We start from the raw sequence: 14279 nt of genomic DNA, 5'->3' as shown, positions 1-14279 counted from the left end.
CAAGTCTTCTTATTTCAATTTATTTAGATTTCGGTCTGAGTAAAGAAGCCATCGATCATGACAAGAGAGCGTATTCGTTCTGTGGGACAATAGAGTATATGGCCCCAGAGGTGGTCAACCGCAGAGGACACACTCAGAGCGCCGACTGGTGGTCTTTTGGTGTGCTCATGGTAATGGAAAAGTTGTATTTTTTTGTTGGAGTGGTGTCTGGAAAGTGAGCAGTCACTGAGATAACAAATATAACTTTCAGCAGTAAAGGGTTGATAGGGAAGTAGATGTGTGATAATTGCCTGATCATTTTCATTGCATCAAGAATAGGAAACAAGCTGCCCCTGGCAGCATATGAGCTAAAATTTGCCCGTAGATTTTCTCCTTTATCTCATTTCCGTCAGTACTATGTTGTTTCAGTTGGTTGCTTTGAGCCATAAATATTTTTGTTCCACAGGAACAGAGCAGGGCAAGCTTGTAAGAGTGCAAGCATTTCAGAAAAAAATGTCTACCTAGTTACTAACACAGATCTTGTTTGGAAACATTCCCAAGGCAGGAAATTTCAGAGGTTAGGGGCATATTCTTGGAGAAACTCGGGAGTGTACAATTATTCTTTTTTGTAAAATATATTTTTAAAACAATGTATTTTTGAGGGCACTCTGAGTGCTTTACAGTACCTCAGATTCTTTTGCCATTAATCTGCCTTCTTTACATCAGCATTTTTAAACAAAGTCACTCTCATGTACCTTTTAATAAAGTATTTGACCCAGTGTTGCAGGAGCAAGTTACTAATTTAAGGTGGTCATTAGTCCAAGAACTGCCTATACCATCTAGAAATGTACAACAAGGAAGAACATGATAGAGAGAAAGGAGTTATTCATGCTAAAAAGTAATGTTATCCCAAAGTCAGATAGGAACAAACCCTTCCAGAAATGACAGTTTATTTAAATATTGTTTACCGTAAGCAAACAAATGGTTCCAACAAAAGTAGCAACAGGTAGCAATGTGAAAACTAGTGAGCATATTTTGGGAGAGGGCCTACATTGCTGATCTAGCTGGTTGACAGCAGTTAATCTAAGGTAAAGATTTCAATTAATTACCTGAATGTAAAAGATGGACATCCTTATCTCCTAGAGACACAAAGCCATTTGTGGATGCTGAGCACTTTTGAATCACGTTTGTTCAGAAAAATCAATAGGTTATGTCTCCTATAATAAATACACCACAACCCTTTAAATTTCTCATGTGTTTACTTCTGGAGGATATCTGTGCCTTCTCACTATCTTTTACTATCTTTGTTTAAAAGAAACACTGATGTTTTTGGTGCATAGAAGATTGGTTTTCTTTCACCTCCTAATGAACTTGGCTCTTTGCCACATGTTTTTTGCTAGGCTTTTTTTTTTTTTTCTCAATCTCTTTTCTTTATATCCTCTCCCACAGATTCAACATGTTAGAATTGGAAAATATAAAAATCCATTTAAAGAAAGTTAAATTATTTTAATTGTAAGCTGATGCTTTAAGCTTCTGAGTGCTACTGTACAGAGAAAAATATATTTAATCAGTTCAACCTTTTTTTCCTCTTTATAAATTAACTGATTATGGCAAGAGGATTTTCATACGCTTGAAGTGTACAAGAATTTCTAGTGTTTCTTGGGCTCTGCTCATCATTTGCATCCTCTGTTAGATAAGCTGTTTTTATGCTAGTTGGAAAAGCTGCCAGGAATTCAACAGTGTCCAATTTCACCATTCTCAAATGTTCTGCAAGTACTTGCCTCTTACTTAATAAGAGATTTTTACTGTTTTGTACCCAATTGCAAATGTGCTGGGGAAGCTGTGGTTTATCATGTCTAGATTCTTTTTTTTTTTCTTTTTTGTCTTCTTGCATCTTACTTACTGTATTGAAGATTTTAGATGGAATTTTGCTCAGTTTTAACACTATTCTTCAGAAATTTTGCATCAAGAGACCTGCACAAGCAGGCCTGTACAAGAAAGGAAAATATTCCCCTTGCTAGCCAACGTACTCTATTTTAGGGTAGTTTCCACTTTGACCTGTACAGTGGCCCTGGAAAAATCAATATAGTACATCAAAGCAATAAGATCTTCTTTTACAAAATCCTATCATAATATTCTTGTTTTATTCCCATTACATCGGATAGCATTCTTAATGAACCATATTTTAAACATTTATGCCAGCTGCTATGTGAAGGTATTCAAATCCTTTAGAAGAAATAAAATTCATTATGCTTCATATATAGCTAATAATGATAAATAAAGCATTTTACAGATGGTAAAACTGAGTGCCTGACCAACTCCCAGCTTCCTGGAAAATTGCTGAAAGTGTTGAGAGGGGAAGCCAGCTGTTCTGACAAGAGTGTCTCTACTATCCAGTTCTGAGTAATATCGAGTTTCTTTTGTGACTTCAGTTTTTGTCCTAGGCTCACAATATTCAGGCAGATTTGGGCTAGGATTATTTGCACAGTCTTCTATCCTTCCATCTGCTAGGAATATTCATCTGGCAGTTACCCCAGGCTGTGGATTTTTCTTGTAGTTGCTCTTCCTCAATGACCTAACAGGATCACTTCTCGTATCCATTCCCACCAAGCTTGTTCTGTGGTTGCATTAACAGACAGCTGAACTGGAGCAGGGAATATTTGCCTTTCTTGCTGAATATTAGTATGGAAAGGAAGCCAAAGCTGGAAGGAGACAATGTCTTCTGAAGTGCTGGCTTTGAGGGGGCAGCTCTCCAGAATACCCAAGAAGTGAGTAGTTGGGAGGCAAGGAACAAGCCAACAGATGGTTTATACAGATGGGGAAGCGGGAAGTGAAGAGTGCATTTCCCAGCAAAACTATGGATTTCACTTTAATAGCCAAAGATGCTGTAAAGTTTGTTCACACCTAGGCTCAGCTCCCAGTCAACCTACCATGACCCATATGACTCTGAACTTATGTGAAATATTAGCAGCAAAGTCTTACTTCTGTTTTCATGTTTAGGTTTAGCAAGGGTTTTGATATTTAAAAACAAACAAACAAAAAAAAAAAACAGGAAACCAGAGTGTTGTGCAGCAGCTTTAACTATATTCATTTTTTCAGTGTTCTTCAGTTTCATTGTTTCATTTTTAATCTTGAACAGATTTCAGAATCAGGGCAGCATTTATAGGAACCAGTGCTTTCTTCCAGCTGCTGCTCGGTAGAATTCACTGTAGTCAAAAGCTCTGGTGTATTTAACACATAAGGCAGTTCACTTTAAATATTGATGTTAAGTGCATTTCTCCTGAATCTGCATTAGTCTCAGCATTAGACTTGTAAAATTGGTAACAAAGCGCTAGCTGTTGGAGCAGTGCAGTAAATACTCCCTGCAGCCTTTAGGACAAGTGACTTCCCCTGCTCCCTCCTGCAACTTCTATTTTTTCTTTCCTTCCTTCCTCCTTCAACACTGCATCTGAATTTCTTGCCCTTGGGTTGCTTGGCCCTGCACACATAATGTGTTTGCAGATCTGTCTCTGATATTCTGGTGGGTTGGAGCTACAGTTGTCATTTTCTCACAAAGTCATTGGCCAAGCAATAGCATGTATCTGTTATCATATACATCAGCAGCTTCAAGCCCATTTCTGTCTAAATAAACGAGCTGTAGCAGTCGTTGTTAGTGCTGTTAAATCAAATCTATTATAACAGCAAAGTGACATGAGCAAGCGTAAGTGAATATTAGATACTTGCCTAGAACATAAAGGAAGCTGTTTAGAAATCATGATGAGGGTTTTGTACAATGTGCCACTTTCATTACTGCTCTGGGAAGTGATCTTCTCTGCCCCTTGTCACAAGGATATATGACCATTTTTGTCAGGACAGAGGCTCTTATAGGTCAGAGTTATTTTGAAAATAGGTCTTGAGCTCCTCTGTCATTTAGGCAGTTTCAACAATTCTACTCTATCACATTTCTTTCTAGCAGACAAGCTGCTTTTTTCCTCCTTTGTCAGGTAGCTGCTCTCTTGACTTTCTTAGATGAGACAGGAGTGAAAACCTTTGCATTTTTCCAAATCTTTTCTGTATTTTTCAGTCATACAAACATTTTTAAAATATTTTTCCATGCTTCTGGCTCATATTTTATTATCTTGTAGTAATTTTTACGTAATGCAAATAAGTCCTTCAATTAATTATAATCAATTAGTTGTTTGGCTTCTAAGCCTCTCATTTAGCCTCCTCACAAAACTAACTCAACAGTTTTGTAGGTAGAATTTTCTTGTGCCTTCAGGTAGTTTTCTTATGGCACAGCTGTATTTAATCTCAGATAAGAGAGAGCAGTGAAGCTTTTGTGCAGTAAGTTACAGAAACTACATAATGGTTGCAGAGACTGTCCTACTTTAAGAGGTATTTAATTACAATAATGAGCATTAATTAGCAGGTACTTATCCTAGAAGAGATCCAAAGCCTGTATCTCAGATACAAGTGGATAACTCTTCTCTTTCCTCTTAATGGACATTGTCCTCCTTTATGCTTGGCTGAATTATGTTCTTGGTTTATTTTTAATTGCTGATGCATAACTTTCATCAGCTACTACTCGTAGCCCTATGAAACACTGCATCTAGAGCTGCATGAAGGACCTGCTATTGAATCCATACTAGACATAGTATAATGTCTACTAGATTGTATAAGTATACCATCAATCAAATAGACAAGATTGTATAACAGTGGCATTGTTAAGTAGTGCAAATATGCAATCAGCAAAGGTGATAAGACTCAGATAAAAAGAATATCCTGAGTTGGAAGACACCTATGAGGATCGTGGCTTCACACAGCACCACCTAAAATCTAAACCATAAACCACCTCCCAAAATCTAAACCATACATCTGAGAATGTTGTCCAAATGCACTATGGCAGCTTGGAGCTATGACCACCGCCCTGGGGAGCCTGTTCTAGTTCCCAGTCACCCTATAGTGAAGAACCCTTCCTAATACCAACTTGATGCTTCCCTCACACAGCTGCATGTAATTGCCTCAGAAGGGATGGTGAATTCATTTGCCCCCACAGCACAGTCTTTGCCAAATGCTTAAAAATAACTGTATCTGTTCAAACTAAGGTTTTGTCCGGCCAATAGCATCCATCTTTTCTCCAATATTGACCAGGAATACGTGCTGGAAATAGCAGCACATGTGATGCTTCTCCCCAAGTTTACCAAAATTTACCATCAAGTATCAGCATAAACAATTTAAGACCCTTGAACTAAGTAATCATACTGATCCATAATATTCTGCATAATCTAGACTTGCTGTAACATTTTTTCCATAACTACTGTTTGTTGGGCCATTCCTTCTCAGTTTTTCAGTACTGTTTGAAATAAATAGAAAATGGTTGGTGTGTGATGAGCTATTAAGGCTGTCTCAACACTTACTCAATTTACTATTTTTTTGTTATTCCACAGTTTGAGATGCTGACAGGGTCATTACCATTCCAGGGAAAAGACAGAAAGGAGACAATGGCTCTTATACTCAAGTGAGTATTGAAATCTATTTCATTCCCTTAGCTATGAGAGCTATACACTTGGGGCAGCCTATAGGTCCAACGTATAAGAAAGGTAGAGATTAATAATGTGTATAATGAGTTTTTCAAAGCTCTGTAAGGCATTCACAGCTAAATCCTATGTGTGGTTCTAAAATTGTCTTCAGAGCGAATAGCAGGAAGTGAATTACCAAACAGGCCTTACAAAATAAATATGTGCTAGTGTCTGTAATACAGAATTATACAGTCATTATCCATACAGAAGTGGAGATAGATTCTAGAGGACAGCTTATGTTCTGTTTTTTCAGGGTTTCACATTTTTTTCTTTAGAGAATTTCCTACTCATTTAGTGTTAAGTGCAGCACAAGTATTTCAGAGCTTGCAGCCTATCCTTTATCGGTGGTACATGTCTTCTCTGTAGCTGTGAATCACTGAGGGAAAAGTGTTATTCTCCCTAATCAATATATGATTTATTAATACTATCTTCATGATACCTTATGTCTTTAAATTTCTCTGGATTTCCAAAATTATTTCAACAAACTAAAAAAAATTTTTAAATTCCATAGGAAAAATACCTCTTAATGTTTTGCAAAAAGTATTAAGAGATTCAGTAGATTTATTCCAGTGATGCCAGTGATAAAATGTATTTTAACTTCAACAGAACAAGATCAGTCCCTCAGTTTGTATTGCGGTATGTTTAGGTAGTCATGCCTTTGGTCAGCAAATTCATTGCTTGCTCCTCCTACCTGCTGCTATGCCACTCTTTAAACCAAAGTGTGATGTAGAAAATTTTTGAAAAGTCTATTTTCTTTTCAAGTGTTGTGTCCTTTCAGAGCCAAGCTGGGAATGCCACAGTTCTTGAGCATAGAAGCCCAGAGCCTGCTGCGAGCCCTCTTCAAAAGAAACCCAGCTAACAGATTAGGTACGCACAGGCATTAAATCAATGCATTTGTTACATATTCTTGGTCTTGTCAGGTGATGATCATTTCTCTCACATCTTCCCTGACAGTCATCCTCTTCATTATGTGTGCATTTTACATGCCTTGCCAGAATGCAGGAAACCTTCAGAATACTAGAGACACTTGGAAAGAGCACAGAAAAAGCACTGGAATACAAAACATGTTATTAGCTTGTATTTTCTTTTTCAAGAAACAGGGAGAGTGAACCAACATCATTTATGAACTCATGCATATGATAATGTAGAGAACCTGGATGGCAGGGATCTTTTTGTTTTATTCTGAGTAGATGAGCTGCAAATCAGAAGTGGAGGAAATAAAGGCAGTAAAATTTATCTTGAGTTCCCCTGTTCTAAAATGTATTTTGATGCTGTCTCATTTTGGTTGCTATGAACATTTTAACAGTTGGTTTTCTTTATTGCCCAAAACATATTATATTCTTTCTCGCTGACATATTTTTCCCCTTTGTTAGTAATTCAATTTAAATTGTGATAAACTAGAGGGATATATTGGATTCTGTATCTTATGCCATCTCTGCCTTTATTTGGGAGTTTTATTAAGGAATTCATTACATTTGGTTAGATCACAGACCATGCCAGGCACTTAATTTTCATTGCAAATTTAATATTCAGTTTTTATGTGTAAAAATAAGAATAGTCAGATCAAGTGAATAATACCTGATAATAGTATTGTCATCTTTTTCATTTGAAAATCGTATCTTGTTCTGTGGAAAAAAAAAAAAAAAAAAAAAAAAATTGAAGGTTTATTTTTGCCTCTCATCTTTCTTATATTTTGCTGTGTTTTAGATGAGTAAGGGAAGAATTTGTTTTTAAAGGAAAAGGGAAAACCAAAGAGAAGTGTGGAATAACTTCAAAGTACACGTCTTATGTTCGTCCTGGTTTCCTTCTCCTTTGTAACCCCTTCTGCAGGACTTTTGTGCTGGGCCTGCAGGGCTGGCTAGGAATGGGGACCCTGTCCTTTGGCATGCTGCTGTGACCCCACTCCTCATGGGAGAACTCCACATGACCCACAGAAATGATGCACTCCCATGGGTCCTTCCTCTTGACCTAATAAAAGTTCTTGTAGACTGACAGAGGAGAAAGCACAAGAACACATTTTCTCAACAGGTTTCAACTGCTGCAAGCAGTTGACTTCATATTACAGAAAACTAGAGTTTGTGGAATTTCCAGATTTAATCCATGTTCAGGAAGATAAGACACAGCAATAAATATAAACTTTTCCTCTCTTCCTTCCTTGTTTCCTTTCTGCTTTCTTTCTGTTCTCCGTCTCTTGTTTTGTTCTGCTCTGCTTATTTTGTGGTTTCCCACAAGTTTCTGTGCAACCAAAATGTGCTCCAGTAAAATCAGTGGGCAGTTCTGCATACTAGTCCTCAACCAAAAAAAAAGTTGATCAGTTAAATAAATAAAGTTCCTTAGCATTACAAATAAGCTAGGATAATTCTAGCCCCAGTATTTTCTCATTCTGATGAAGGAGAAACTTATTTTTTAAAGTTTGTAATCTCATAAAATTGAAAGATAAAGTTTTCTATGCATCAATGCAGAATGTGTCTTCTCCATCTTCTCCAACTACAGTATAAGGAAAGAATGACCACGTCTTTGGCCTCTATGCTTAATCTACTGGCACATGCTTTTGCTTTATAATTTCATGGCCAAAACTTTAAATGTAGCAGTAGAAAGCTTCAGAAGGCTCTCTGTATTTTAACTGATTGAGAATCAGAATGAATTGATGAAAACATATTTGAAGAAGAAATATTAAAATGATTGGCGTAAATACTGGACAGAAACCAGCAAATAAAAGGCCTGCTTCAGCTTTGTAAGTTGTAGGTTTCTCTGGGAAAGGAAAAAATAGTCTGAAGTTGAAAGGCAAGTGAAGTTAGACATTGTGTTTTGAAAAATCTTTGGAAAAACAGTGGAGCATACTAAAATTAAGTGGGAACAATATTATAGATCAAACACTTGTGTTCAGTCCTTGTTTCAAATGTGTGCAAATCTGGAGATTGTTTGTATTCAGTCCAAAATTGTTTCTAACTTTGGCAAGCTAAACAAAGCTGGGCTTCAAAAATCATTTTATTCTGACTATCATCTTTCTTTTTGCTGTTTGATGTTGACATTTGAACAAATAGAAGTAAAGATTGACTAGGAGTTTTACAACTTTGTTTTAAGCCTTTGTTTAAAACTCTATTATGAATGAAAAAATACTAGAATTGAGTGGAAAGAAGGATGTTCAATGTTTCTCTGATTTTGCTTTAAAATCTGATGCCCATGCTATTTCTTTCTAACAAAATTTTAAGGAATGGAAATTACTGCATTCTTTGGCATCCCTTGTTATGGGCACTGTCATTTTCTGAAGCTAAATTACTGAACAAATTGTCTGCATAGCACTGCTCTGGGAGCATTGCTCTGATTAAAAACAACAAATTGCAGATTATGAATGGACATAATTTTATATTACTACAGGAGATAAACTGGAATATCAGACAAAGAAGGTGCAAGCATCTTAGAAAGGAAATTGTAGAAGAAGAGTACTCATACTTGTAGAAGTATGAGTTTATTGCATTGATAGTAATTAAGCAATGGACTAATTCTCGTATCCCCAAAAGTTTCGATCTGTTCAGGTGGGTGAATTATTGTAGAGTATTTCTGGAACTCTTTACACTGCTGAGAGGTATAAAGGTTTCAGAGTCCTCAAAATTGATAATTTTGGCCAAGAAAGTATAAAGTAAAAGCACGTGCTAGTAGATTCAGCATAGAGGCCAAATAAGTGGTTATTTTTTTCAATTGTATGAGATGATGATCTTTAAAAAACAAATTTATCTTTCATTGAGTGACTGTATATCTTCCTTGTAAACCTTAGAATGAATTTCCAAATGTCTGCCACTGATTGGGAAGCTGTAGAAAAACAAACATTGTTTGCTAAAACTAAAATTCTAGAAAATCCTTCTGCTCATTTTGAATATTCAGATAATCAAGTTTCCTATTGTCTTCCTTTTTCCCCTCATTTTATTTCAAGGCTCATGTTATCCATAATAATTCAACCATCAAAAATAATTACAAATAAAACATTCTCCTGCTACTGCACACAGACACTTTTATTATGAGCATAAAAAAATCTTAGGTAATTAAGTTCTCGCTTATTAATAGGAGATAACTTTTATATAAATCCTTGCACTCTATAATGTGTTTAACCTTGCAGTTTGATCTGAAAGCATCATTTATCATCTTGGACCCTTGTGGGACTGTAGGGCAGCACTTGCAGGCAGTAGGTTTGATGTTGCAGATCACTCTTCACAAGTAGATCTGATTACAAAGGTGTAGCTAAAGTGAAGTTAGAAAAAAATAACAAAACAAAACAAACAGAAAAATAGAAATCCAGAGGAAGGTGGTAGGTTTGTGGCCATAGTTTGTGACACCATGTGCTGCAATTCAGTGGTCTTCTCGGTCCTTATCCTTATTCCAAGAACTGTCCATCTCTATGAAGCAAGAGAATCCAGATGGGACTTCTGGGCTTGTTTTCTCTATGAAAGCACGTATCTTACCAGTACCACTGTAGATTTGTTGCCAGTAGATGAATGGCCTCAGATGTTCAGGGTGGATCCAGAGAGGTGTAAGCAACTGTAAGCACCTCCACTGTAACTTCTCCCTTTGATTTCCACACAGGTCCAGGATGGCCCCTGGGGGCTCTCTGAACTGCCCCCAAGGCTAACACCCTCAGACCATGTCTCTTCTGCTTTGGAGGGGACTGGGTCGTAAGCTACTGCCTGCAGTCAGAGCACAGGGTTTATGAGGCAGATGTGGGCTGTACCAATAGGTCTCACAGCAGGGAAGATCAGGGAATATAAACTGCAGGAAGGACTGAGTCTTCTCTGCAATGTAAAATTAGCTGCTATGAGTTAGAAATCCATTGCTCTTTGCAAACTTAGGCTATTACCGTCCTAAATCTCTTTTATACACCAAGCTAGCCAGAGATGGATACAAGCCATCACATTCCCAACAACGTATTCTTTCTGTGCCAGAGCTCCAAGGTGGCCTCAATTGGGAAATGCTAATTTTTCAAACAAATACCCATGTCAACTGCATGCTGCATTCCTTTCTGCACATTGCAGTCCTCCACAAACAGCAGTAGTTATAGATGGGCTTGGTTCTTGGTTCTGGTTTCTATAGTACCAGATACAATACTTTCAATGTTTTTATAGGGGAAAAAATAAAAAAAAAAAGGGAACAAAAAGTGTGGGTTTCAAATAGGTCGTCTTAAAAAGGTGATTCCTTCCCATCACACAGTGTATCCATAAGCCCACAAAACAGGAAAAAGTGAAACAGGGCAGAGAAGATTGAATATATTGCCAGTTATCCTCAGCCTAGTGAATGCTACCAGCAACTTAGGGGTGTCTGTAGCATTTATCCTAGCTCTCTGACATTGGTTTGGCACTTGAGTTTCATCCTCATTTAGTAAAGAACATCGAATGCACATTACAAAGTTTCCAGTCGCCACCAACTGAGCACAATATATTTATCACAGATATTTCTTCTCCAAAGAGTTGCTAAGTGTAATTCTTTTCAGAGTAACTTTGTCAGTTTCATCTTTCTGCTGGAACTGCTGAAATTGGAATGAATCAGCTAGGGATATCTAGTACAGACTTAGACTATGCATGGAAAAAAACAAATAAGACATAAGGTAAGTTACTGTCTTAGTCTGTTCTCAGTATAGTCTTAGTATATTCTTGGTGAACAACTAGAAGTCATAAACTGCATCACAAAGAGCAAGAATAAGATAAATCTGTAATACTTCACCTGAATTCTCTCTTGGTCTCCATCTGCTTTAAGCTCAAGCAAGGAGTTTCCTGAACCTCTTTTGGTTTGTCAGTGAAGCAGATTTCTTCAGCAGATGTCTTTTTCATGCACTTTTCTGATCTCCTCCTGAACCTATATAAGTATTTTACATCCGTGTCCTCTTTTTCTCGGAATTCCATATCACACAGCTGGCTGCTGTCTGAAGAAAGACCTCCAGGATGCTCTGTACCTGATTCCTAGTAGCATCATTTCCTGACGTAAATCAAGTACTGGAAAAGATACATGAAATGGTTGATCCCCATTCCCGCTTTCCAAACAATCATGACTTTTTGATCTGTAATATACTCTCCTCAATTGTGTGTTTCCACATAAAAAATCGTCAGCTTACTCAGTCATTCCATACTCTTCCTCTCTTCCTTTTTGATCTTTTCTACCTATAAAAAATATACCCTTTACTAAGTGAGGGAATCAACTATATTCCACACTCACATTGCAGGTGTACAATAGAAATATATAGCGATACAGTGATGTTCAGTGTTTGTTCTCTTTAGTCTCTCTAAGATTTGATTTAATTATCCATTTTTCTAGAACTATTAATCATAGCCCAAAGGGTCACCTCAGCACATGTAATTTTTTATATCAAGCTAGGATTGTTTATCATCGTGTGCATCACTCATGTTTGTCTATACTATTAGATTACCAGTATGGGGAAGTAATCAGCACTGTGTTCCTTTTGAAATATTATCCAGAAGGCCTGACATAATCCTGCATGTTATGTTCACAAAGTCTTTGCTTTTCGTATTCACTCATCAGTGAACATTAAGTAGGCTGTAGGAAGCCGTTCCTGATCAGTGCATTTTGGCAAACATTGGTAATGTCGTGTACACAAGGAGAGCAGATGTCACATTTTACAAAAGCTGGAGTTGACAAGACCTTTCTAAAACTGCTTGCAATGTTGATTCTTCAGTACAAATACTGCATAAAAAAAAAAAAAACACATAAAAAACTGAGTCCTTTGAGGTGCTGATTGCCTTTTGCAAGATGCTTATTAATCCTGAGTCCTTTTGGAAATCCAGGCAACTCAGCATCCTTGTAAAGAAGTGCTGGGTACCTTTCAAAAACTGGTTTCAAAACTGCAGTATGAAGCCTTTGCTTCCAAGTGTTTTTTCTCCAACTAAAAAAATAATTAAAAGTCCTATTAATGAAGTCAAATCAAACCCCCCAAAATAGCATCCTAAGTCATCTCTGACAGTTGTTTAATTATTACTGAATATTTGTTTTTTTGTGATGGCATTGAAGCAATTAAATTCAACAAAACTGACAAAATAGCAGTCTTTCCAGATTAAGATTCATTACCAGATCTCAGAGTAGTTTTCTTAAATATCCATAGTGTACTTAAGAGGAAATTGACACTATTAATAGTGAAGGAAAGATACCACTGAGAGTGATGACTTTGATGCTCATGCAAATTTGAATATGATATGGTATATTTGATATGATAAGGTGTTGCCTTATCTCAAATCAATTGGAGCCTTTTGGTATTTTGAGTCGGAACTTACTTGTACTGCAGCTTTTCCTATCTGTGGAGATAGAAGAGGATTAGAGAAGATTAGGCAATCAACAGCAACCACTGTTGGTGGCAGTAGGCAGCCATAGCCTTAGGGGAACATCAGGACATTTTGGAACTTCTCCTGGCCTTGCTAAGTGCCTGTGCTGTGCTGTATCTGAAATCCTACATCTTACCTGAACCCCAAAGAGAGCTATCGTGGCAACAAACTCACTTAAAGGAAAATAAAAACCCTCAGCCATCAAGTTTTCATCAATGAAGTGCCATGGTCTGTATATATGTTTGTTTGTACAGTTAGGCAGTTGTATTGTTCAGGTTTTCTTGATTAGAAGAAAATTTTAGATGGTGACTCTGGTTTTTAAAAAAAAAGGACTTGGAGAGGAAATTAGAAGAAGATGCACTCTACTAAACATGACATTATGTTGATTCTTTCTTTTTCCTGTCAGGTGCTGGATTTGATGGAGTGGAAGAAATTAAACGTCACCCTTTCTTTATTACTATAGACTGGAACGTAAGTGAAGAAACCTTAATTTTTTCATTTTTCTTTGCTAAATTTGGAAGTCTGACTTCCGTGTTTATCAGAAAGGTTAAGTGAACTCTAACAGAGGATCTAGAGCTTTTTAAGTTGGTTCCTATATCTCTTGTGTATGTATAAATATTTTTTATATATCTAAATATGAAAGAAACAGAAATCTACTTAGTTTTCTCTGATTTCTTTTTTCTGTTTTGTTTGATGGGCTGTCTTATGACAGTACTATCTAAGACTATTTATCTAATTTCTACATTAAACTCTGCATCAACTGTGAAAGCTGAGTCAGAGTGAAATGATGAGCTTTAAATGAAACTATTCCTGTAATATTTCATATTCTCTATACTCAGCACTGCTGAGGCCACACCTCAAGTATTGTGTTCAGTTTTGGGTCCCTCACTACAAGAAAGACATCAAGGCCCTGGAACGTGTCCAGAGAAGGACTGTGAAGCTGTGATGGGTCAGGAGCACAGGCCTTATGAGGAGTGGCTGAGGGAGCTGGGATTATTCAATCTGGAGAAGAGGAAGGCTGAGGGGAGGTCTTAGTGCTCTCTATAACTACCTGAATGAGATTGTGTAGAGGCAGGAATTGGCCTCTTCTCCCATGTAACTAGCAATAGGACTATAAAGAATGGCCTCAAGTTGCATCAGGCAAGATTCAGGTTGGATGTTAAGAAATACTTCTCCAAGAGGGTGGTCAGGCACTGGAATGGGCTGCCCAGGGAGTCACCAACCCTGGAGGTGTTCAAGAAACATTTAGCTGTTGTACTGAGGGACATGGTTTAGGGAGAACTATTGGTGATAGATGGACGGCTGGACTGGATGATCTTAGATGTCTTTTCCAACACTGGTGATTCTATGATTTTGTATTTTAGTTGCAAAGGAAAACAGAGCCAATGAACTGGGTTTGAAGGAGATGCTCAGAAGAGAGGCTGAT

General features: G+C 37.3%; 1 protein-coding gene across 1 annotated transcript in view; it reads left to right on the top strand.

The window, feature by feature from the left end:
* The window catches only part of LOC122192921 (ribosomal protein S6 kinase alpha-2), a 155318-nt gene that overhangs the window by 102716 nt on the left and 38323 nt on the right, over positions 1 to 14279 (top strand). The window contains exons 8-11 of the mRNA XM_042893617.1: positions 28 to 170; positions 5406 to 5476; positions 6316 to 6404; positions 13260 to 13324. Of these exons, the coding sequence (XP_042749551.1) occupies positions 28 to 170; positions 5406 to 5476; positions 6316 to 6404; positions 13260 to 13324 (368 nt within the window). The remainder of the gene's footprint in view (positions 1 to 27; positions 171 to 5405; positions 5477 to 6315; positions 6405 to 13259; positions 13325 to 14279) is intronic.

This window comes from Lagopus leucura, unplaced genomic scaffold (assembly GCF_019238085.1).
Source record: "Lagopus leucura isolate 7727_CA_CO unplaced genomic scaffold, USGS_WTPT01 Super-Scaffold_73, whole genome shotgun sequence".
NCBI classification, from domain to species: Eukaryota; Metazoa; Chordata; class Aves; order Galliformes; family Phasianidae; genus Lagopus; species Lagopus leucura.
Note: the sequence above shows the minus strand (reverse complement) of the source record. Positions and strands in the feature narration are given on the sequence as shown.